At 41.0% G+C, this 22,877-nt stretch overlaps 1 protein-coding gene across 1 annotated transcript; it reads left to right on the top strand.

The window, feature by feature from the left end:
* golga5 (golgin A5) lies at positions 1 to 22,625 on the top strand. Its single transcript, XM_061893913.1, has 13 exons — positions 1 to 206; positions 5,049 to 5,684; positions 9,354 to 9,542; positions 12,074 to 12,293; positions 12,524 to 12,647; positions 13,433 to 13,636; positions 17,097 to 17,267; positions 17,376 to 17,504; positions 18,726 to 18,824; positions 20,221 to 20,446; positions 20,511 to 20,610; positions 20,677 to 20,740; positions 22,296 to 22,625. The coding sequence occupies exons 2-13, from the start codon at positions 5,057 to 5,059 to the stop codon at positions 22,374 to 22,376; spliced, it is 2,235 nt and encodes a 744-aa protein (XP_061749897.1). The 5' UTR covers positions 1 to 206; positions 5,049 to 5,056; the 3' UTR covers positions 22,377 to 22,625.
* Positions 22,626 to 22,877: the final 252 nt, after the last annotated feature.

Raw genomic sequence — 22,877 nt, forward strand, 5'->3', positions numbered from 1 at the left:
TGTTGTGTCTACTCCTAACATGTCTATGGCTATCATTTCCTGGTCCACGTATAGCGAAGACAGTTGCTATGTGGATTTAGAGTAATCTTAAGATGATATTTGTCCCATCTCTACTCAAACCTTCCACTCGCTTGTTCAGCACTTCCCCGTGAAAGATAGCGTGGTTCCCGGAGGAGGTTTTGGCGCGCAGGCGGTGATTTAAGAAGGTAAGACGCAGCAAGTGTTGTTAGCTTACCTGAGTGGGATTTAGCTGACAGGAAGTACACTATAAACCACACACTTCTCACACTTTTCTATATTAATACTCGGTTTGAGAGACCGGGAGGTTAATAAAGTGGTGTTTTGCGGCAATTACCCAGAAAACGTTTTGCCTCCACTAAACCACAGAGAACTGTGACGTGTCTTAATCATTTAGCATGCTAGCTTAGCTTAGCTCGTAGCCCCTATTGCAAACTCATTTTTATATAAAAAAAGCGCAATACCAACATACATGTGTCAATCAATCAATCAATGTTTATTTATATAGCCCTAAATCACCAGTGTCTCAAAGGGCTGCACAAATCATAACCACATCCTCGGTAGAGCCCACATAAGGGCAAGGAAAAACTCACCCCGGTGGGACGTCGGTGACAGTGACAATGATGACTATGAGAAACCTTGGAGAGGACCGCATATGTGGGCAACCGAAAGCAATGGACGTGGAGCGGGTCTAACATGATACTGTGAAAGTTCAATCCATAGTGGATCCAACAAAACCGTGAGAGTCCAATCCGAAGTGGAGCCAGCATGAGACCATCCCAAGTGGAGGCGGATCAACATTGCACAGATGTCCCCAACCGTTACACAGGCGAGCGGTCCATCCTGGGTCCCGACTCTGGACAGCCAGTACTTCATCCATGGTCATCGGACCGGACCCCCTCCACAAGGGAGAGTGGGACAGAGGAGAAAAAAAAAGAAACGGCAGATCAACTGGTCTAAAAAGGGGGTCTATTTAAAGGCTAGAGTACACAAATTAGTTTTAAGGTGAGACTTAAATGCTTCTACTGAGGTAGCATCTCGAACTGTTACCGGGAGGGCATTCCAGAGTACTGGAGCACGAATGGAAAACGCTCTATAGCCCGCAGACATTGTTTGGGCTCTGGGAATCACTAATAAGTAGTAAAACCTTAAAGTCACATCTTAAGTGCACAGGAAGCCAGTGCAGGTGAGCCAGTATAGGTATATATGTATGTATATATGTATATAAAGGTATATACAGTATAGGTATATATGTATGTATATATGTATGTAAAGTATATACAGTATAGGTATATATGTATGTATATATGTATATAAAGGTATATACAGTATAGGTATATATGTATGTATATATGTATATAAAGGTATATACAGTATAGGTATATATGTATGTATATAAAGGTATATACAGTATAGGTATATATGTATATAAAGGTATATACAGTATAGGTATATATGTATGTATATATGTATATAAAGGTATATACAGTATAGGTATATATGTATATAAAGGTATATACAGTATAGGTATATATGTATGTATATATGTATATAAAGGTATATACAGTACAGGCGTAATGTGATCAAACTTTCTTGTTCTTGTCAAAAGTCTAGCAGCCGCATTTTGTACCAACTGTAATCTTTTAATGCTAGACATGATGTGTAATACATGTATGTGTGTGTATATATATATATATATAGATACCGGCCCCCCAGACACATTTTTTTCTCTAAATTTGTCCCCCCGGAGTCAAAAAATTGCCCAGGCCAGACTTAGGTGATCTTTCATCGGCTTGTGTCCCGGTAGTGCCTTCTCTGTGGCTGTAATAAAGGTCCGCTGTGGCATCTTTTACAGTCTCATCTCAATTAAAGACTTGCCGCAGAACAAAGCACCCTTCACTGACAAGATCCTTGAAATGAGGTTGCCGCAAGCCGGAGGCTAACTTGCTGAAATGCTGCCTGTATAACTTGTCTGGCAACCCGGAGCGATACAGAAAGACTGTGAGAGTTTGCAGACATTTGAAGTGATCTCTAAGACAGGCTGACAAGGTAGAACAATTGTGGAGATGAACAAGTCAGAAGTGCCGCTCGCAGTCAAAGCTCTTCGAAATGTGTACAGGATGTAAACAGGATGTGACGTAGGGGCCCCCACCTTTCAAACTGATGGCTTCAAGCAGCGTGCAAAGGCAGGGTTGGTACGAGGAGACATGGTTTGCACACAGCGGTGTATTTGGCACGATGTGAACATTCGTGAACTAGAGATGTCCAATAATATCGGACCGCCGATATTATCGGCCTATTAATGCTTTTAAATCTAATATTGGAAATTATCGGTATCGGTTTCAAAAGGTAAAATGTATTACTTTTTAAAACGCCGCTGTGTACACGGACGTAGGGAGAAGTACAGAGCGCCAATAAATCTTAAAGGCACTGCCTTTGCATGCCGGCCTAGTCACATAATACCTACGGCTTTTCACACACACAAGTGAATGCAACGCATACTTGGTCAACAGCCATACAGGTCACACTGAGGGTGGCCGTATAAACAATGACAACACTGTTACAAATATGCACCACACTGTGAACCCACACCAAACAAGAATGATAAACACATTTCGCACTGTAACACAACATCAACACAACATAACAAATACCCAGAACCCCTTGCAGCACTAACTCTTCCGGGACGCTACAATATACACCCACCCCCAACCCGCCGATCTCAACCTACTCATGCTCTCTCAGGGAGAGCATGTCCCAAATTCCAAGCTGCTGTTTTGAGGCATGTTAAGAAAAAAAGCACTTTGTGACTTCAATAATAAATATGGCAGTGCCATGTCGGCATTTTTTTTCCATAACTTGAGTTGATTTATTTTAGAAAACCTTCTTACATTGTTTAATGCATCCAGCGGGGCATCACAACAAAATTAAGCATAATAATGTGTTCATTCCACCACTGTATCGGTTGATATCGGTATCGATAATTAAGAGTTGGACAATATCGGACATCTTTACTTGCAACTTTTGAAAACAGTGAATTGTAATCAGAAACAGTTTAATTAATTCCCATCACATTTATTAAATTATGGAAATGTGTGCCATTATCGGACATCTCTATCTTAAACCGAAAATGACGCAAATAGTCGTTTTAAATCGACGTTTCACTGCATTGTTCTAACTCATCTTTTATGTAACAGTAAATGAAGTGTATTTTTGTACAAACCCCGTTTCCATTAGTTGGGAAATTGTGTTAGATGTAAATATAAACAGAATACAATGATTTGCAAATCCTTTTCAAGCCATATTCAGTTGAATATGCTACAAAGACAACATATTTGATGTTCAAACTCATAAACATTTTTGTTTTTGCAAATAATCCTTAACTTTAGAATTTGATGCCAGCAACACGTGACAAAGAAGTTGGGAAAGGTGGCAATAAATACTGATAAAGTTGAGGAATGCTCATCAAACACTTATTTGGAACATCCCACAGGTGTGCAGGCTAATTGGGAACAGGTGGGTGCCATGATTGGGTATAAAAGCAGCTTCCGTGAAATTCTAAGTCTTTCACAAACAAGGATGGGGCGAAATCACCACTTTGTAAGCAAATTGTCGAACAGTTTTAGAACAACATTTCTCAATGAGCTATTGCAAGGAATTTAGGGATTTTACCATCCACGGTCCGTAAAATCATCGAAATGTTCAGAGAATCTGGAGAAATCACTGCACGTTAGCGATGATATTACAGACCTTTGATCCCTCAAGCGGTACTGCATCAAAAACCGACATCAGTGTGTAAAGGATATCACCACATGGGCTCAGGAAAACTTCATAAAACCACTGTCAGTAACTACAGTTGGTCGCTACATCTGTAAGTGCAAGTTAAAACTACAATGCAAAGCAAAACCCATTTATCAACAACACCCAGAAACACCGCCGGCTTCGCTGGGCCCGAGCTCATCTAAGATGGACTGATGCAAAGTGGAAAAGTGTTCTGTGGTCGGACCAGTCAGCTTTTCAAATTATATTTGGAAACTGTGGAGGCGGTGTCCTGCAGAACAAAGAGGAAAATAACCATCCGGATTGTTATAGGCGCAAAGTTGAAAAGCCAGCATGTGTGATGGTATGGGGGTGTATTAGTGCCCAAGGCATGGGTAACTTACACATCTGTGAAGGCACCATTAATGCTAAAAGGTACATACAGGTTTTGGAGCAACATATGTTGTCATCCAAGCAACCTTATCATGGACGCCCCTGCTTATTTCAGCAAGACAATGCCAAGCCACGTGTTACAACAGCGTGATTTCGTAAAAAGAGTGAGGGTACTTTCCTGGCCCGCCTGCAGTCCAGACCTGTCTCCCATGGAAAATGTGTGGCGCATTATGATTAGATTAGATTAGATAGTACTTTATTTATTCCGTCAGGAGAGTTCCTTCAGGAAAATTAAAATTTTCAGCACAATCCCATTCAAGTTTAGACAAACATTACAGGGAGACAGAACAGGATCGGTGACAGATCTGACGGCTTCCAGCGCCCCTTACAAAAAGCGGAAAATACGACAGCGGAGACCCCGGACTGTTGAAGGACTGAAGCTCTACATAAAACAAGAATGGGAAAGAATTCCACTTTCAAAGCTTCAACAATTAGTTTCCTCAGTTCCCAAACGTTTATTGAGTGTTGTTAAAAGAAAATGTGATGTAACACAGTGGTGAACATGCCCTTTCCCAACTACTTTGGCACGTGTTGCAGCCATGAAATTCTAAGTCAATTATTATTTGCAAAAAAAAATAAAGTTTATGAGTTTGAACATCAAATATCTTATCTTTGTAGTGCATTCACCTGAATATGGGTTGAAAATTATTTTCAAATCATTGTATTCTGTTTATATTTACATCTAACACAATTTCCCAACTCATATGGAAACTGGGTTTGTAGTTATTTATCCATATTTTCTGCACAAACTTTAGTCTGTTATTTTTGAGTTGAAATCATCCTCACGTTGCGCAATTTTCTCCTTTTCTTTCTATTAGAGTGCAACATGTCTTGGTTGGCCGAGTTTGCCGGCAGAGCGGAAGACTTCCTGAATAAAGTGGACCAGGGAGCTGCGACGGCCTTGAGCACAAGTGAGGCAAGAACATCCCCCCTCACTTCATTCTATGAAGGAGACGCAGCAGTCCAGTCCGAGTACAAAACTGAAGGCTTTAATAAGAGCAGTGGTGCTTCTCAGCATGCATCAAGCTACATCTCTTCAGCAGCAGGCCACATAAAGACATCCAGTTCTGCTTCGGTCAGCAGGTCCAGCACCCTCCCTGGCAAGGAGGCCTCCAGTGGCACGTCAAACCCCGCCAAGGCTGCCTCCTCCTCCGGCTTCGTCAGGCGCAAGAAGAGCCAGCTTGACGTGGATGACGATATGCTCTTTGACTTTCTAAACAGCTCAGAGCTGCCAGTCGGCGGCAGGCGAGACTCCAGCAGGGATGCGGTCAAAGCGGCGGCACCCAGCCAGGTCGCGGAGGCTAAAAACCTGACTCCTCCTCCCCTCGCCGTCCCCTCTCTCCCGTCAACGCCCCCCTCCACCAGAGGAGTGTCCCGGGCCTCCAGCATCAGCTCGCTGTCTGCTCACAGCATGAAAGCATCAGAAGAGTGCTCTGCTAAAGAACAGAGCCAAGGTAAAGTGTGTGTTGTAACTTATGGGTTACGTAGTTCATGTGTCATGATCAGTCATCATTTGCAGACTTGATTTACTGTATTTCCTTGAATTGCCGCCGGCGCGCTAATTAATTTAAAACAGCTTCTCACTCCGGCGTTTACCAAAGGCATGCGGTAAATCTAGGCCTGCGCTTATAAATTTGAGTGTGATGTAAGGATACCATCATGAAAAGCCCATTTAATAAAAAAAAACTTTATTATGGTCTTACCTTTACTTATAAATGAAGTCCATGTGCAGCTCCTTCTGATCAAAAGCATCGATAACTTGTTTATAGAAGTCTTCCTTATCTTTCTTCAGTTTTAAAAGTCTCTCTGTCTCCATGGAGATCTTCCTTTATTACCTCCTGCTTCGATTTAAAGTCCAGTTTAGAAAAGTGTTTTATTTTAGATATGTAATCCTCCATGTTAAAAGTGCAAGCGAGAGGAAAAACTAAAGGATCGCTGCTCACTCTTGCTGCTTGTTGTCACTTCTTCTGCAGCCGAGTAGTCGCAAGAAGGATCACTAGCGCCCTCTACCACCAGGAGGCGGGAGTCATTTAATGACTCATATTTGACACACGCAGCTACGGTATATTAATAAAACATAGCTGCTTACTGTTCTTTTTAGCATATTCAATAGCTTGGACCTTAAATCCTACTGAATAGCTCTTAATCTTCTTCCCTTTATGCGATTTCAAATGATTGAAATCAGCCTCCTCCATTTTGAAAATGATGACAGGTGAAGTGTCACTCGTGATGTGACGAGTTTGACCCGGCGGAAATTCTAAGTATATGCTAATTATTTGGCAAAACGAGTTTGACCCGGCGGAAATTCTAGACATGCGCAATAAAAATTATATTTTGCGAAACGAGTTTGACCCGGCGTTAATCCTGAGCCGGCGATAATGCTAAGCATGCTCTAATTAATTAGCGAAACGAATTTGACCCGGCAGTAATTCTAGGCAGGCGCATACTATATACCCGGCGGCAATTCTAGGAAATACAGTAATTGCTGATGAATGAATTTATTATCATTTACACTTAAAAGGGAATTGATTTCATTTATGCATGTATTTGATATTGATTGTTTTAGAAACACTGACACCGAATTGAGTTGTTTTCTGCTTCATAGCCTAACAAAGGGTTAACTAAGATACGGCACGTTCCACAATTCATTGCGGCAAACCGGATGTTAAAAAAGACCAGTATCAGGTGCATTGTGGTTGTTGAGATTGAGCATTCCGAGCCTGCGGGTGAATGAATGAACGACAGATAACAGGCTAAAAGGAGCGTTTGTATGCCCAGTTTTTTCTTATATAAAGTACAACTTTATTTACACATTTCCGACGTCCTGTCCAATACTTTGATCTAGGCCTGGGCGATATATCGATATAAACGATATATCGCGGGTTTGTCTCTGTGCGATATAGAAAATGACTATATCGTAATATTCGAGTATACGTTCTCACGCAGTTGCTTTTAGCTGCGGGCATTACACTACAGGTGTTTGTCACTCATTCTCGTCACTCCTTCTCACAGAGACGTAAAACAAGCCCGCCTTCTTACATACGTCACAGACGTATGTAGCGTCATACACTCTCGCCGAGCAGAGAGGTAGCAGCATGGCTAACGTTAGCTGAGTCAGGTGGCGCAAGCAGAACGGAGCAGGGGGAGTTGAGTGACATTACAAGAGAGAGAAGGTGCGAAACTGATCACAAATGGAGGAAGAAGAATAAATGCCCCAAAAAACAGCAGGGGGTCCATCATCTGGCGGTGGTTTGGCTTCAAGCGGGAAGATATTCAGCAGACAACAGCAATATGCAAAGTATGCAGCAGAAGTGTTGCTACAAAAGGTAGCAGCACTACTAATTTGTTCTTTCATTTAAAAAGTCAACCGCGAGAGAATGAAGAGTATTTAATAAATACAGTTTTGGTCAATTGACTTAGTTGTGATTTCCCTCTCTGCATGTAAGTTTAAAAGTAGCATATATTAATGCAGCATGAAGAAGAATGTTTGAATGTAGACACATAGAATCATCATACTGCTGTCATTATATGCATCAAGTGTTCACTCAAGGCTAAGGAAAAATATCGAGATATATATCGCGATATTAATAAAAGCCAATATCGCCCAGCCCTACTTTGAGCGTAGTTCATCTACAATGTAATCCTCTCTCGCTTTGTTGTAACACTCATTTTCAAGCATTTATGTTGAGGATTATCACTTGCAAAGTGGTATAAAACATGGATGCATGAATTAACACGAGAAAGATACCATCAGGTGAAAATCTTAATGCTTCAACGTGGATTAGGTTTCGTACAAGAGCTCAAAACTATCTAATAACCTTTTGGAATTGCTTTAACGATAGGTTTATCTTTGTGGGTGCAGTGGGGGCTACATTATACACCCCGCTACCACCAAACCCCGCCCACCTCAACCGACGCACGGAGGCGGGGGGAGGGGGGGATGGTTGGTGGTAGCAGGGGTGTATAATGATGTAGCCCAGAAGAGTTAGGGATGCATGGGATTCTGGGTATTTGTTCTGTTGTGTTTATGTTGTGTTACAATGCGGCTGTTCTTCCAAAATGTGTTTGTCATTCTTGTTTGGTGTGGGTTCACAGTGTGCCGCATATTAGTAAGAGTGTTAAAGTTGTTTGTATCACAACCCTCAGTGTAACCTGTATGGCTGTTGAACAAGTATGCCTTTGCAGTCGCTTGAGCGTTGAATTAGCAGCCGCACACTAGATGTGGCCGGCCGGCACTCAGATAGCAGAGTATTAAAGCTGACGCTCGACTTGGTCCAGAGAACGTTTAAGGCATTGCCTTCCCGGCACGCCCTCAATATTGTTGTCTGGGTTAAAATCTGAGAATGTTATCCTGGGGAGATTTCTGGGAGAGGCACTGAAATCCCGAAAACCTCCCGGAAAAATGGGGGTGTCGGCAAGTATGCAGCTGAGCCACATCAGAGTGATCCAAGAGCCACGGGTTGCCGACCCCTGATCTAGATATAATGGATAGAAACCAATATACACAAGCTATGATCTAAACATGCAAACTAGGGATGATTACCCAATCCGGTACTTTTGTGGCACGACCGAATCCCACCCAACTCTTCGCACCATGGCACTTGGCAATCACACCAGCAGCACTGAGAGCGAAGTTAACCAAGCTATGTCTGGGTAATGTTACAATTTTCAATGGCAACAAAAAAAAAACGCTCCAACATAACTAAAAAGAGATGTTATTGTCAAAAACAATCGATATTTATTAATACACAAAAGTACCTGGAGAAAATGTGTACCGGGTATCAATTGTCAAGTACCGGGAATTGGTACTGTTTCGGTTGAAATATGAACGGTACCCATCCCTATTGCAACTATATCTAAATTACACTACATAAATAGTTCTACAAAACTAATGTATGCATTATTATCTTTGAACATATAAATGGGTAGGAATTAGTGTAATTATATGTATTTTATTTGTATATATGTGGCTTAATTTGCATGTAAAAATTGAATTTGTGTCTAAAACTTTCTAAGATCTTTAAGAGACTACTCAAGAAAGAAAAATATAAACCCAACGGACTTTAAACTATGAAAATATGAAAAATCTCCTTTGTGTGTGTACATATCCTTCCCCATCGTAGACAGTCCGGACTCCCCTGAGCCCTGCGACACAAGGGTGGCTTCCCCTCAGGAGTCCGGTCCCCCCGAGGAGCCTCATGGCCAGGTTCTGTCCAGCCTGCGTCTGGAGAACCAACTCCTGCGCAGTGAGGTGTCCTCGCTCAACCAGGAGATGGCCTCGGTCATCCAGAGATCCAAAGACCTGCAAGACGGTAAGGTGGGGTGAGGCCCCGATTATGCCAAACCAACTTCTTTTTTTTTTAACCTTTTCATAACTGCCTAAGTCCAACAAATGTGAAATCGAACCCTGGAGACATGACAGAGATATTTATTGAACAATCTTAGCTTCCTTGGTACTTCCGGGCAATGGTAATTTGCCCCATCGGTGACGTCAGTGGATTATCCTTTGATGCAGGGCTTTACAGCGCCAGCATTTTAGTCTCATTTACGACTAAAAACAGGTTGTGCGAGTATTTAAAAGAAAAACTAGCACATGTGCCTATACAGATTTTAACCCTTTAATTATTAATTTGCTCCTAAAATAAATCCATCCAAATTTGATCAAACAGAAGTAACATGTTTGCCCATCTGTATAGCATGTTTGAAAAAAACTGAAACCATACCCAAATGGAAATGTGATTGACGCGGTTGTGTCACTGATCACACTGAGAGCTGTGTGCTCCTCGTTCACACACTCAGTCTTCCAACACGGAAGAAAAAAGATTTTACCTGGTGGAACTGCTAATTATTATTTTATTATTATTATTACTATTATTTTCATATATTTTTCTCGTCCTGTCCAGCTTCTCAGGCAAATCATATAGTTGATGTAGATGCCCGTATAGGCTGTACAAATGTACTTTACAAAAGAGAAGTGTAGGATACTTCTCTTGTTGCCTTATTTGTATTTGACTTTATTAAATGTATTGATATTATAATTTAATGCAGCCGGTCCGGAGCAGGACGGCATAGAAAGAGACAGAGGGGGAAATATTGGGGGCAGGAGGGAGATAAGACAGAGAGACAAAAACAACAGCAAACGCAACGATAACAACAACAACAATAGAGCAACATCAGCAAATACGTTATGTACAAATATGATGGTAAAAGTAAATTATGGAAATGTGTGCAAAAGTGTAACATGAGCGCCCAAGAATAAAGGCGCTGGTTGGATCTCTCGGTGGGGTGGCTCGCTGCAGTCAGGCAAATTTTAGAACTGTCTGCATTACTTTATTTACAATAAATACATCTATTATCGATTATTGACATTTTTACTAATCGATTTTACAAACGTCCATGTCTGAATATTGATGTATCTAAAAATGTATTATTCCCCCCCCCCTCCTTAGCAGTACTGCTGCATGATGCTTATGTGTTTCACTAAAGCTTAATCAGTTTAGCGCACAGCTTTTAAAACTTGTTGCTTATCCTCCCTATATTTAGGTTAATAAAATGCAAGGTTCTAAATCATCCTACTCAGTGGTTAGAGTGTCCGCTCTGAGATGGCTAATGTTGTGTGTGAACCAGATGTTCCTCCAAGGGAATTTAAGTTACTGGTCAATCCAAAATTATTTAGGTTGACACGAAACTGAGTTTAAATGATCACCCAGAACAGAATAGGTATTTTGCAATTTATTCCAAAGCTCTGGAGAGACCAACCTAAAAACAACACATTCAAATCGCGTCACCAAGTTGATCTGAAAACATTATTTAAGCGTTGTGTTCTTTAATATGTCCCTCGCCCCCACCCTCCAGAACGAATGCACATGTCTATTGTTCTTAACTGGAGACAGGATGAGATAGGAAAAGGAGCATCTCTCCTCCTTACATTCCTAAAGCCAAGGTGAACTTGCAGTGTACCATGGACATGAGATGGAGGAAAAAATAGAAAGAGTACAAATAGAAACCACTAGCTATTTCAAATATGACTATAGAAAGAAATAACTCTTAAATATGGATATATGTAGATCTCTATCTTCGTCAGTAGGTTGTGAGTTCAAACCCCGGTCGAGTCATACCAAAGACTAAAAAAAAATGGGACCAATTTCCTCTCTGCTTGGCACTAAGCATCAAGGGTTGGAATTATAAATGATAAATGATAAATGTGTTGTACTTGTATAGCGCTTTTCTACCTTCAAGGTACTTAAAGCGCTTTGACACAACTTCCACATTCACACACACATTCACACACTGATGGAAGGAGCTGCCATGCAAGGCGCCAACCAGCACCCATCAGGAGCAAGGGTGAAGTGTCTTGCTCAGGACACAACGGACGTGACGAGGTTGGTGCTAGGTGGGATTTTAACCAGGGACCCTCGGGTTGCGCACGGCCACTCTCCCACTGCGCCAATTGGGGGTAAAATCACCAAAAATGATTCCCGGGCGCGGCACCGCTGCTGCTCACTGCTCCCCTCACTTCCCAGGGGGTGATCAAGGGGATGGGTCAAATGCAGAGGACACATTTCACTTCACCTGGTGTGTGTTTGACAGTCATTGCTACTTTAACTTTATTTTTTTGTCCCAAAGTAATTGTCGTCTCTCACGAAGTATGCTATGAGTAGTAGTAGTGGTGTTGTTGTTGAAGGAAACTATGGCTTCCCTACACACATCACGGCTCACGATGAATCAGGAACATATGATAATTGCTCCAATATTGGGGCAACTTCTTTTTTATGCTTTAAATGTTGAAAAAAAAAATCATATGTCACCCGTGATGACTAAAGTTGTATTTCCTCTCCTCCAGACCTGAACATCGCCCGGCTACGTGCCGACAAATGGAACTCGGAGCATGCTCAGGGCGACCGCGTGCTGCGAGGACTGCGCTCGCAAGTGGACGACCTGAATGAAGCGCTCGCCGCCAAAGACGGTCAACTAGCGGTCCTCAAAGTCCGACTGGACGAGGCGGATCAGCTGCTAAAGAGCCGCAGCGACGCCCTGGACGAAGCACAGAAGGAGAAGTCAAGGTATGATCTCTGTATGATCTTTTTACTCACACTTGTACACAAATAGTGGGGCAGGAACTCCCCAGTTGGGTGTCAGTGGGCACATGAGTTAGGACTGGACTGGGAATATTTGACGCTGCTCGGCGCCAATCAGTGCGCTCACGCGAGCCAAAGTACAACAGGATCATCTCAGTGCCAGTATACTGTATGTTCAAAGACCTGTTTGGAACACTGCTGTGATACTTTTTTAGGATTTTGGAGAACCACACGGAAGGGAGCAGCATGCATTCTCTAGCTATCCAGAGCATGCAGGACCGGCTGCGAGAAGCTGAGCAGAGCAACAGGAGGGAAGAGGAGAGCTTTCGGCAAATGCAGGTGGCGCCACAAATAAATCATTCAATTGTAATCACTGGTTTTTACAGAAAAGTCTTTGTTTTGACAAGGGATGTGCCGCCTATTGACCACCAGTCAGTATCTGCCTAGTTTCATGAAAAAGTAGATGAACCCCATTGCAGATGATTGCCTTTTTTGATGCCAGTCACAAACACTGATCCCCTCTGGCTGGCACTCTATTTCATTTTAGTCCCTCGGCTCAGCACAGTCTACCACAGGGGTCGGGAACCTTTTTGGCTGAGAGAGCCATGGAAGCCAAATATTTTAAAATGTATTTCCGTCAGAGCCATATAATAATTTTTTAACACTGAATACAAATAAATGTGTGCATTTTTATGTAAAACCAACATTAGGGTACAACACGTCTGTTATTCTTTTTAATAACATTTTTATTCTGAAGCTAACTAATAATGAATAAAATACTTTTGTATTTTTGACTTTTTGACAATTGTATGTAATAAAAGATATTAAGAAACTAGGTTAAATAGAGTGTTGATATAGTTTACTGTCAGTAGCACTCACGGTAGATACTTTGAAAAAATTAACATGCAATACATGTGACCAGTATCAGTATTGGCTGATCTCAATCATGGATTATCAGTATCGGACTTGGCAGCACAAAACCCTGAACGGAACATTGTGACCAAGTTCCCGTCTGCACTCAAAACATTTCTGTAACTTGTTGTCATGCAAACATACCTATAGTTAGTAATGCAATATTGTTGGAAAAACTACTGCAACTAATCGAAAATCAACATGCGCTTCAGAGCGAGTATTCCAGCCGCCTGTCCCGGCTGGAGTCCGAGCGGCAGACCCTGGCAGAGTCCTTGACGGCAGCAGAGAAGCGAGCCACAGAGGAGAAGCTGCGTGTGGACAACCTTCATCAGCAGCTGAAGAGTGCCAAGACGGCGGCGGACACTGCCAAGCAAGAGTTACACGATTACAAGCACAAGGCCTCACGAATCTTGCAGGTAAGTCTCACTGACACCAGCATCAACACAACTCTACTACAATCCTACCTGTACTGTATATACACAACTCCTCTAGTGTATACAGCTACACTACTGTACACACAGCTTTTTCCAACTCCACTAATGCACTCTATATGTATTCATATTATTCATATATTATATATATGATATATGGTATACCGTATTTTTCGGACTACATGTCGCTGTTTTTTTCATAGTTTGGCCGGGGGTGCGACTTATACTCAGGAGCGACTTATGTGTGAAATTATTAACACATTACCGTAAAATATCAAATAATATTATTTAGCTCATTCACGTAAGAGACTAGACGTATAAGATTTCATGGGATTTAGTGATTAGGAGTGAGAGATAGTTTGGTAAACATATAGCATGTTTTATATGTTATAGTTATTTGAATGACTCTTACCATAATATGTTAGGTTAACATAGCAGGCACCTTCTCAGTTGGTTATTTATGCCTCATATAACCTACACTTATTCAGACTGTTGTTCACTATTCTTTATTTAGTTTAAATTGTCTTTCAAATGTCTATTCTTGGTGTTGGGTTTTATCAAATACATTTCCCCCAAAAATGCGACTTATACTCCAGTGCGATTTATATATGTTTCTTTCCTTCTTTATTATGCATTTTTGGCAGGTGCGACTTATACTCCGAAAAATACGGTATATTATTTATTATTATTATTATTGTCTATTGTGAGCAAACTGTGGTGCTGAATTTCCCCCAGGGATCCATAAAGTACTTTCTATTCTATTCTATTCTGTTCTATTCTATTCAGATACAACTCCACTAGTGTTTACTCTACTACTAGTGTATACCACTCCACTATTGTACTGTATATACAACTCTGCTAGAGTTGTATATATAATTATATATAATTAATTATTTAATGGACTTTTAAGGCTGCACTGCTGATGAGTGGGTCTATTCAGGTCTATTTTCATGCAAAAGGCGCACTGGATTTTTATTCTACATTTAAAAGACTTACACTATTAGTGTATACAACTTCACATGTATATACAACTACACTAATGTATACAATGACACTAATGTATGCAACTCCACTTCGAGTGTGTATGCAACTCCACTTCGAGTGTGTATGCAACTCCACTTTGAATGTGTATGCAACTCCACTTTGAGTGTGTATGCAACTCCACTTTGAGTGTGTATGCAACTCCACTTTGAGTGTGTATGCAACTCCACTACGTGTGTATGTACAACTCCACTACGTGTGTGTATGCAACTCCACTTTGAGTGTGTATGCAACTCCACTTCGAGTGTGTATGCAACTCCACTTTGAGTGTGTATGCAACTCCACTTCGAGTGTGTATGCAACTCCACTTCGAGTGTGTATGCAACTCCACTTTGAGTGTGTATGCAACTCCACTTTGAGTGTGTATGCAACTCCACTTTGAGTGTGTATGCAACTCCACTTCGAGTGTGTATGCAACTCCACTTTGAGTGTGTATGCAACTCCACTTTGAGTGTGTATGCAACTCCACTTCGAGTGTGTATGCAACTCCACTTTGAGTGTGTATGCAACTCCACTTTGAGTGTGTATGCAACTCCACTTTGAGTGTGTATGCAACTCCACTTTGAGTGTGTATGCAACTCCACTTTGAGTGTGTATGCAACTCCACTTTGAGTGTGTATGCAACTCCACTTTGAGTGTGTATGTACAACTCCACTACGAGTGTGTATGCAACTCCACTTCGAGTGTGTATACAACTCCACTACGAGTGTGTATGCAACTCCACTACGAGTGTGTATGCAACTCCACTACGAGTGTGTATGCAACTCCACTTCGAGTGTGTATGCAACTCCACTTCGAGTGTGTATGCAACTCCACTACGTGTGTATGTACAACTCCACTTCGAGTGTGTATGCAACTCCACTTCGAGTGTGTATGCAACTCCACTTCGAGTGTGTATGCAACTCCACTTCGAGTGTGTATGCAACTCCACTACGTGTGTATGTACAACTCCACTTCGAGTGTGTATGCAACTCCACTTCGAGTGTGTATGCAACTCCACTTCGAGTGTGTATGCAACTCCACTACGTGTGTATGTACAACTCCACTTCGAGTGTGTATGCAACTCCACTTCGAGTGTGTATGCAACTCCACTACGTGTGTATGTACAACTCCACTTCGAGTGTGTATGCAACTCCACTTCGAGTGTGTATGCAACTCCACTTCGAGTGTGTATGCAACTCCACTTCGAGTGTGTATGCAACTCCACTTCGAGTGTGTATGCAACTCCACTTCGAGTGTGTATGCAACTCCACTTCGAGTGTGTATGCAACTCCACTTTGAGTGTGTATGCAACTCCACTTCGAGTGTGTATGCAACTCCACTTCGAGTGTGTATGCAACTCCACTTCGAGTGTGTATGCAACTCCACTACGTGTGTATGTACAACTCCACTTCGAGTGTGTATACAACTCCACTACGAGTGTGTATGCAACTCCACTACGAGTGTGTATGCAACTCCACTACGAGTGTGTATGCAACTCCACTTCGAGTGTGTATGCAACTCCACTTCGAGTGTGTATGCAACTCCACTACGTGTGTATGTACAACTCCACTTCGAGTGTGTATGCAACTCCACTTCGAGTGTGTATGCAACTCCACTTCGAGTGTGTATGCAACTCCACTACGTGTGTATGTACAACTCCACTTCGAGTGTGTATGCAACTCCACTTCGAGTGTGTATGCAACTCCACTTCGAGTGTGTATGCAACTCCACTTCGAGTGTGTATGCAACTCCACTTCGAGTGTGTATGCAACTCCACTTCGAGTGTGTATGCAACTCCACTTCGAGTGTGTATGCAACTCCACTTTGAGTGTGTATGCAACTCCACTTTGAGTGTGTATGTACAACTCCACTTCGAGTGTGTATGCAACTCCACTTCGAGTGTGTATGCAACTCCACTTCGAGTGTGTATGCAACTCCACTTCGAGTGTGTATGCAACTCCACTTCGAGTGTGTATGCAACTCCACTTCGAGTGTGTATGCAACTCCACTTCGAGTGTGTATGCAACTCCACTTCGAGTGTGTATGCAACTCCACTTTGAGTGTGTATGCAACTCCACTACGTGTGTATGTACAACTCCACTACTAGCGTGTATGCAACTCCACTACTAGTGTTTATGCAACTCCACTACTAGTGTGTATGCAACTCCACCACGAGTGTGTATGCAACTCCACTTTGAGTGTATACACAACTCCACTACTAGTGTATACATAACTCCACTAGTCCACTACTTGTGTAGTGTATACACAACTGCACTATTAGAGTATATACAACTCTAGAAAAAGTGTATATACGAGGCCAGTACAGGTTTGTACACCTCCATATGTTCATTTATACCTCACAGTTGTACATACTTAGTGTATATGATGGAAATTGAAGCTGTGATGTCAATGTTTGATGAAGTCCAAAGAGAAGCTGATCAGCAGCCTGAAGGAGGGTTCGGGTCTGGACACTTTGGACGGCAGTGGGGCGGCGGCTGTAGAAATGGAGGAGCTTCGTCACGAGAAGGAGCTGCAGAGGGAGGAGATTCAAAAACTACAATGTCAAGTACACTCGCTGCGAACAGACCTACAGGTGACTGCAGTAGTCAACACAAAGACCATGATCATCAAAGACTTATTATTCAATTAGAATTTCCTTTGGGATCAATGCCGTATTCCTCTGTTTTGTCACTACTGCAAGGATCTGGAAAGTCAGTCGCTGGCAGAGACAGAAACATGGCGGGATCAGGCGGTGCAGCTGGAGGAGCAGCAGGCTTCACTCAACAGGATCAAACAGGAACTGGAAGCTGAAGTGGAGCGGCTCAAACAGGTGAGAAGCCATCTTCAGGGAATTTATGGGGAAGCAAATAGGACACAACTAAATAAATGTTTACTTACATGTGGCATTGGTTAATTGTATTGGAATTAAATACACAATAGTGTTAAAGGTCATGCATTTATTCATTGTCAAAAGTATTTTCAGTTATATTAATATTTAATTATTTTTTTAATAATGTAATTAGTTATTTTTATTTTATTAATTAATTATTTTACAATATAATTTAATGACTATTATGTATTTACAAAACATGTTTGTCAGTCCTTCATGAATATATTTTATCTTTCAAACTCACCAATCAGTCAGTGGGAGGGAAAACACAAAACTAGTCCAATGATTGATATTAAAATTAATTATTTAATGGACTTTTAAGGCTGCACTGCTGATGAGTGGGTCTATTCAGGTCTATTTTCATGCAAAAGGCGCACTGGATTTTTATTCTACATTTAAAAGACTTACTTGTGGTCTACATATAACATGTAATGGGGTTTCTTTTGTCAAAATGTTGCATAGATTATGCTTTAGAGACCATTTTAAGCTGCTTTATTAACGTCTCTTTTGTGGGTGGTCCTATTGACGTGCCTCCACTTCGACAGCGTCATCTCCCCATCATCTGTGTCGTACTGCTGGTTTTAGCGAGTCTTCTGACAGACATAAATTAGAACTTCACGCTACTTTGTATTAGAATTGGCAACAGCAGAGGATGCATGTACATGTATGAGCCAGTCTGCCCTAAAACAACAAGAGTATAGAGGACAAAGAAGAAGTTTATTGACTAAAGTGTCGGACTACAATGGCAAACCCGCGCAAAGCACTTTGGGTAAACCTTTACCATAAATGGATAATCCGCTGACTGCCATCTACTGAGAACACTTATCATTACATCATGGACTAAATAAAATTGCTTCGAGGTTGGTAAACACAACCGGAATTGATACGTACATTAGGCACACCGGGTTATAAGGTGCACTGTCCATTTAAAAAACACTGAAAATAAAAAAAAAATATGGAAGGATTTTAAGTGTGCCTTATAGTTTGAAAAATACAGTAAATAAATGAACACATTTAATAACACATGTATGTATTTAATTCTGATTATAATTAATGACACTTAAGTAATTATTTAAAGATGTATGAATGTGTTTAATTGTGTCCTTGATACAAATGTGCTCACAGTCATCTTGACCTGAAACGATCTCTGTGTCTGGATAGGAGCTGCAGTACGTGGAAGAACAGCAGCATCGGTCCAAAACTGCCCTGCAGAGCCGAGTTCAAGACAGAGAAGATGAAATACAGAAACTCAGGAATCAGGTTTGTTCTTCTTCATTGTCCATTCATTGCTCTTTGTGCGGCGTAGGCTCACACAGGGAAGCGGGAATGTATCCCAGCACATTAAGTGAAGTGAAGTGAATTATATTTATATAGCGCTTTTTCTCTAGTGACTCAAAGCGCTTTACATGTTTAAAACCCAATATCTAAGTTACATTTAAAGCAGTGTGGGTGGCACTGGGAGCAGGTGGGTAAAGTGTCTTGCCCAAGGACACAACGGCAGTGACTAGGATGGCGGAAGCGGGAATCGAACCTGCAACCCTCAAGTTGCTGGCACGGCCACTCTACCAACCAAGCTAAACCGCCCCTGAGGACCCACCCTGAGCAGTCTTAGTGACACTTTAGGACAGGGGTGTCCAAACTTTTTCCACAGAAGGCCGCACATGGACAAATTTAAGCATGCGGGGGCCATTTTGATATTTTTCATTTTTAAACCATAACAAAATATATGGATTTCTTTTTCAATCCTTAGGGCTCTTGGGGAGAATAGAGGGTCTCAGTCACTAAAATGTTAAAAATAAGTCAAATTATTATTATTTTTTTTAATTTAATGCTTACAGTAAATCTCTATATCAACTTGAGGTTGATATAAAGTAAAACAAATAAGGTTTTATGCCTTTTCTGTCAAAGACAACTTTGTTTTTTACAGTAAAACTGAAATATGCAGTATTTAGATAGATAGATAGTACTTATTGATTCCTTCAGGAGAGTTCCTTTATTTAGCAATTAAAGCCGTCAAAGATCAATAATGCAGGACACCATTGATTTTAATGATCTAATATTTTTGAGTAATCACAGTGAAAAGTTCAATAAAATCCTACTAAATATATTTGAGATCCAAAAGGTTCCCCACTCATAAAGTGATGCATTTTTATTATTATTTTTTTTTACTTTTAACACTTAAATTTCAAGATCAAATCCCAATATATCCGTCAATTTTAATTTTGAACTATTATTTTGTTTGTTTTATGCTTTATGTCAAAACGTTTATGTTTTAGATGGCAAATATTTATTCCTCATAAAACATTTTAAAGTGATAATTTTTAAGTAATAATTCATTATAACATAGATTTTTTTGTCCTTTTTTTTTGAGCGTTGGAAAAAAAAAGAAAATAAAGACAAAAGGAAAAATAAAACTGGCATCATGGCAGCTTTGTGTCAACATTGCCACTTTTTCTCATTAGATTTCACCTCATTCCACTTTGTTTTAAATGTTTTTTTTCCTAATTTTTGCAATACTATCAATTTTGCAATTTTTGCAGAATGTGTGGCGGACCGGTAAACGATTAGCTGCGGGCCACAAATGGTCCCCGGGCCGCACTTTGGACACCCCTGCTTTAGGAGAACATCAATCCTACAAATGTCTTCTTTCCTCCAGTTGACCAACAAGACCTTAAGCAGCAGTAGCCAAACCGAGCTGGAGAACCGTCTGCACCAGTTGACTGAGACGCTGATCCAGAAGCAGACCATGCTGGAGGCTCTGGGCACCGAGAAAAGCTCGCTGGTCTTCCAGCTGGAGCGTCTGGAGCAGCAGCTGAAGAGCAGCGAAGGAGTTCCGAGCGGGGGAGGATCAGCCATCGACATGAGCACCGTCGAGGGACCAGGTAGCGTCCCCTGGAATTTCAGAACCCGCGCAGTTTTCAGATGGTCAATTCTCTGAGCCTTCAGGGACAAGACACCGGAACATACCGGTCCTGTTCAGCAACCAAGATAGTGCGGGGGTGTATGGCAGAGTACAAAAGGCCGCCAGCACCATTGACCGTTTCAGGTAAGTTGCATGAAATTAATTTGAGAAGACATTCACTAGTAATGTTTCTATTTGTTCTCATTCAAGCATCAGACTGGGGATCTTCTTGAGGCGCTACCCCATAGCCAGAGTGTTTGTCATCTTGTACATGGTGAGTGGTACCACCTTACCAATTATTTCACATACATACCCCATAGCCAGAGTGTTTGTCATCTTGTACATGGTGAGTGGTACCACCTTACCAATTATTTCACATACATACCCCATAGCCAGAGTGTTTGTCATCTTGTACAAACCCCGTTTCCATATGAGATGGGAAATTGTGTTAGATGTAAATATAAACAGAATACAATGATTTGCAAATCCTTTTCAAGCCATATTCAGTTGAATATGCTACAAAGACAACATATTTGATGTTCAAACTCATAAACGTTTTTTTTTTTTTGCAAATAATCCTTAACTTTAGAATTTGATGCCAGTAACACTATGGACTGGACTCTCACTATTATGTTAGATCCATTTTGGCTGGACTCTCACACTATTATGTTGGATCCACTATGGACTGGACTCTCACTATTATGTTAGATCCATTTTGGCTGGACTCTCACACTATTATGTTAGATCCACTATGGACTGGACTCTCATACTATAATGTTAGATCCATTTTGGCTGGACTCTCACACTATAATGTTAGATCCACTATGGACTGGACTCTCACTATTATGTTAGATCCACTATGGACTGGACTCTCACTATTATGTTAGATCCACTATGGACTGGACTCACACACTATTATTTTAGATCCACTATGGACAGGACTCACACTATTATGTTAGATCCACTATGGACTGGACTCTCACTATTATGTTAGATCCACTATGGACTGGACTCACACACTATTATTTTAGATCCACTATGGACAGGACTCTCACTATTATGTTAGATCCACTATGGACTGGACTCTCACTATTATGTTAGATCCACTATGGACTGGACTCTCACTATTATGTTAGATCCACTATGGACTGGACTCACACACTATTATTTTAGATCCACTATGGACTGGACTCTCACACTATTATGTTAGATCCACTATGGACTGGACTCTCACTATTATGTGAGATCCACTATGGACTGGACTCTCACTATTATGTGAGATCCACTATGGACTGGACTCTCACTATTATGTTAGATCCACTATGGACTGGACTCTCACTATTATGTTAGATCCACTATGGACTGGACTCTCCCTCTATTACATCCATCCATCCAGTGTTTTTCATGTTTTCATTTCTATTTTATTTTTTTATTATGTATTCTAACTTTCTATTTTAAATTTTTTTATGGTTTGTCGCATTTTGAGATTTTAACAGAAGTAAAGTGCGTTACAAATGTAATTCATTATTATTATTATTATTATTATTATCATAACAGTATCAAGTTTGATTGCTCCATCTTGTTGATTTGTGGTTGATTCTTTGCATGCAGTGAGAAAATAAACTCACATTTAGCTTCAAAGTTTGCGGATAAAACAAGGAAAAGTCACCTCGACAGTGTGGCAGTTTTTTTTTCTTTTTTCTTTTTTAAACAGACCATAGTGGTCTATAAATTATCTAAGGTGCTCGTCCCCACAAGACCGGCAATACCACGCTTCACACATAATATTTTTTGGTGCTATAAATAATGTTTTTGTTGGCTGTACACAGGCGGTGCTGCATCTGTGGGTGATGATTGTACTTCTGACCTACTCGCCGGAAATGCACAGCACACATCCTGACGGGAGCTAGATGAAGATGGACCACGTTGCCACAAAGCTGCTGGGATTTAGGAGCTGCCTTTTTTTGCACAGATGTCTGCTAAAGACGCTATTTTCTCTCCTCTCCTACTGACAAGGTACAACTGACAATTACTGAGCGATATCTTATATTAATGCTCTCTCAAATGCTTCCTGTCATGCCTCTGTTCTCTTTTCCCTGCTTTCAGAGATTGTATTTAAAAAAGTATAAATATTATTTTAATAAATGACTTTAAAAACTGCTTTAAAAACAAGGACTTTTTGCCAAATTTCACACCCCAGAGACGTAGCCGTCAGGACAAGTTTCATTATTTCTCACAAAATCGCCAGAAAAAGTAAGGCGTTTTCTGACGGAGAGTTTATTAAGGAGTGCTTATTGGACTCTGTTGCGCTGATATGCCTGGAGAAGAGGGGCGCATTTGGCAACCTGCTAGTTACATCTACTTGAGTAACTTTTGGAATAAATTGTACTTCTAAGAGTAGTTTTAATGCA

This window comes from Nerophis ophidion, linkage group LG03, assembly GCF_033978795.1.
Source record: "Nerophis ophidion isolate RoL-2023_Sa linkage group LG03, RoL_Noph_v1.0, whole genome shotgun sequence".
Classification (NCBI taxonomy): Eukaryota; Metazoa; Chordata; class Actinopteri; order Syngnathiformes; family Syngnathidae; genus Nerophis; species Nerophis ophidion.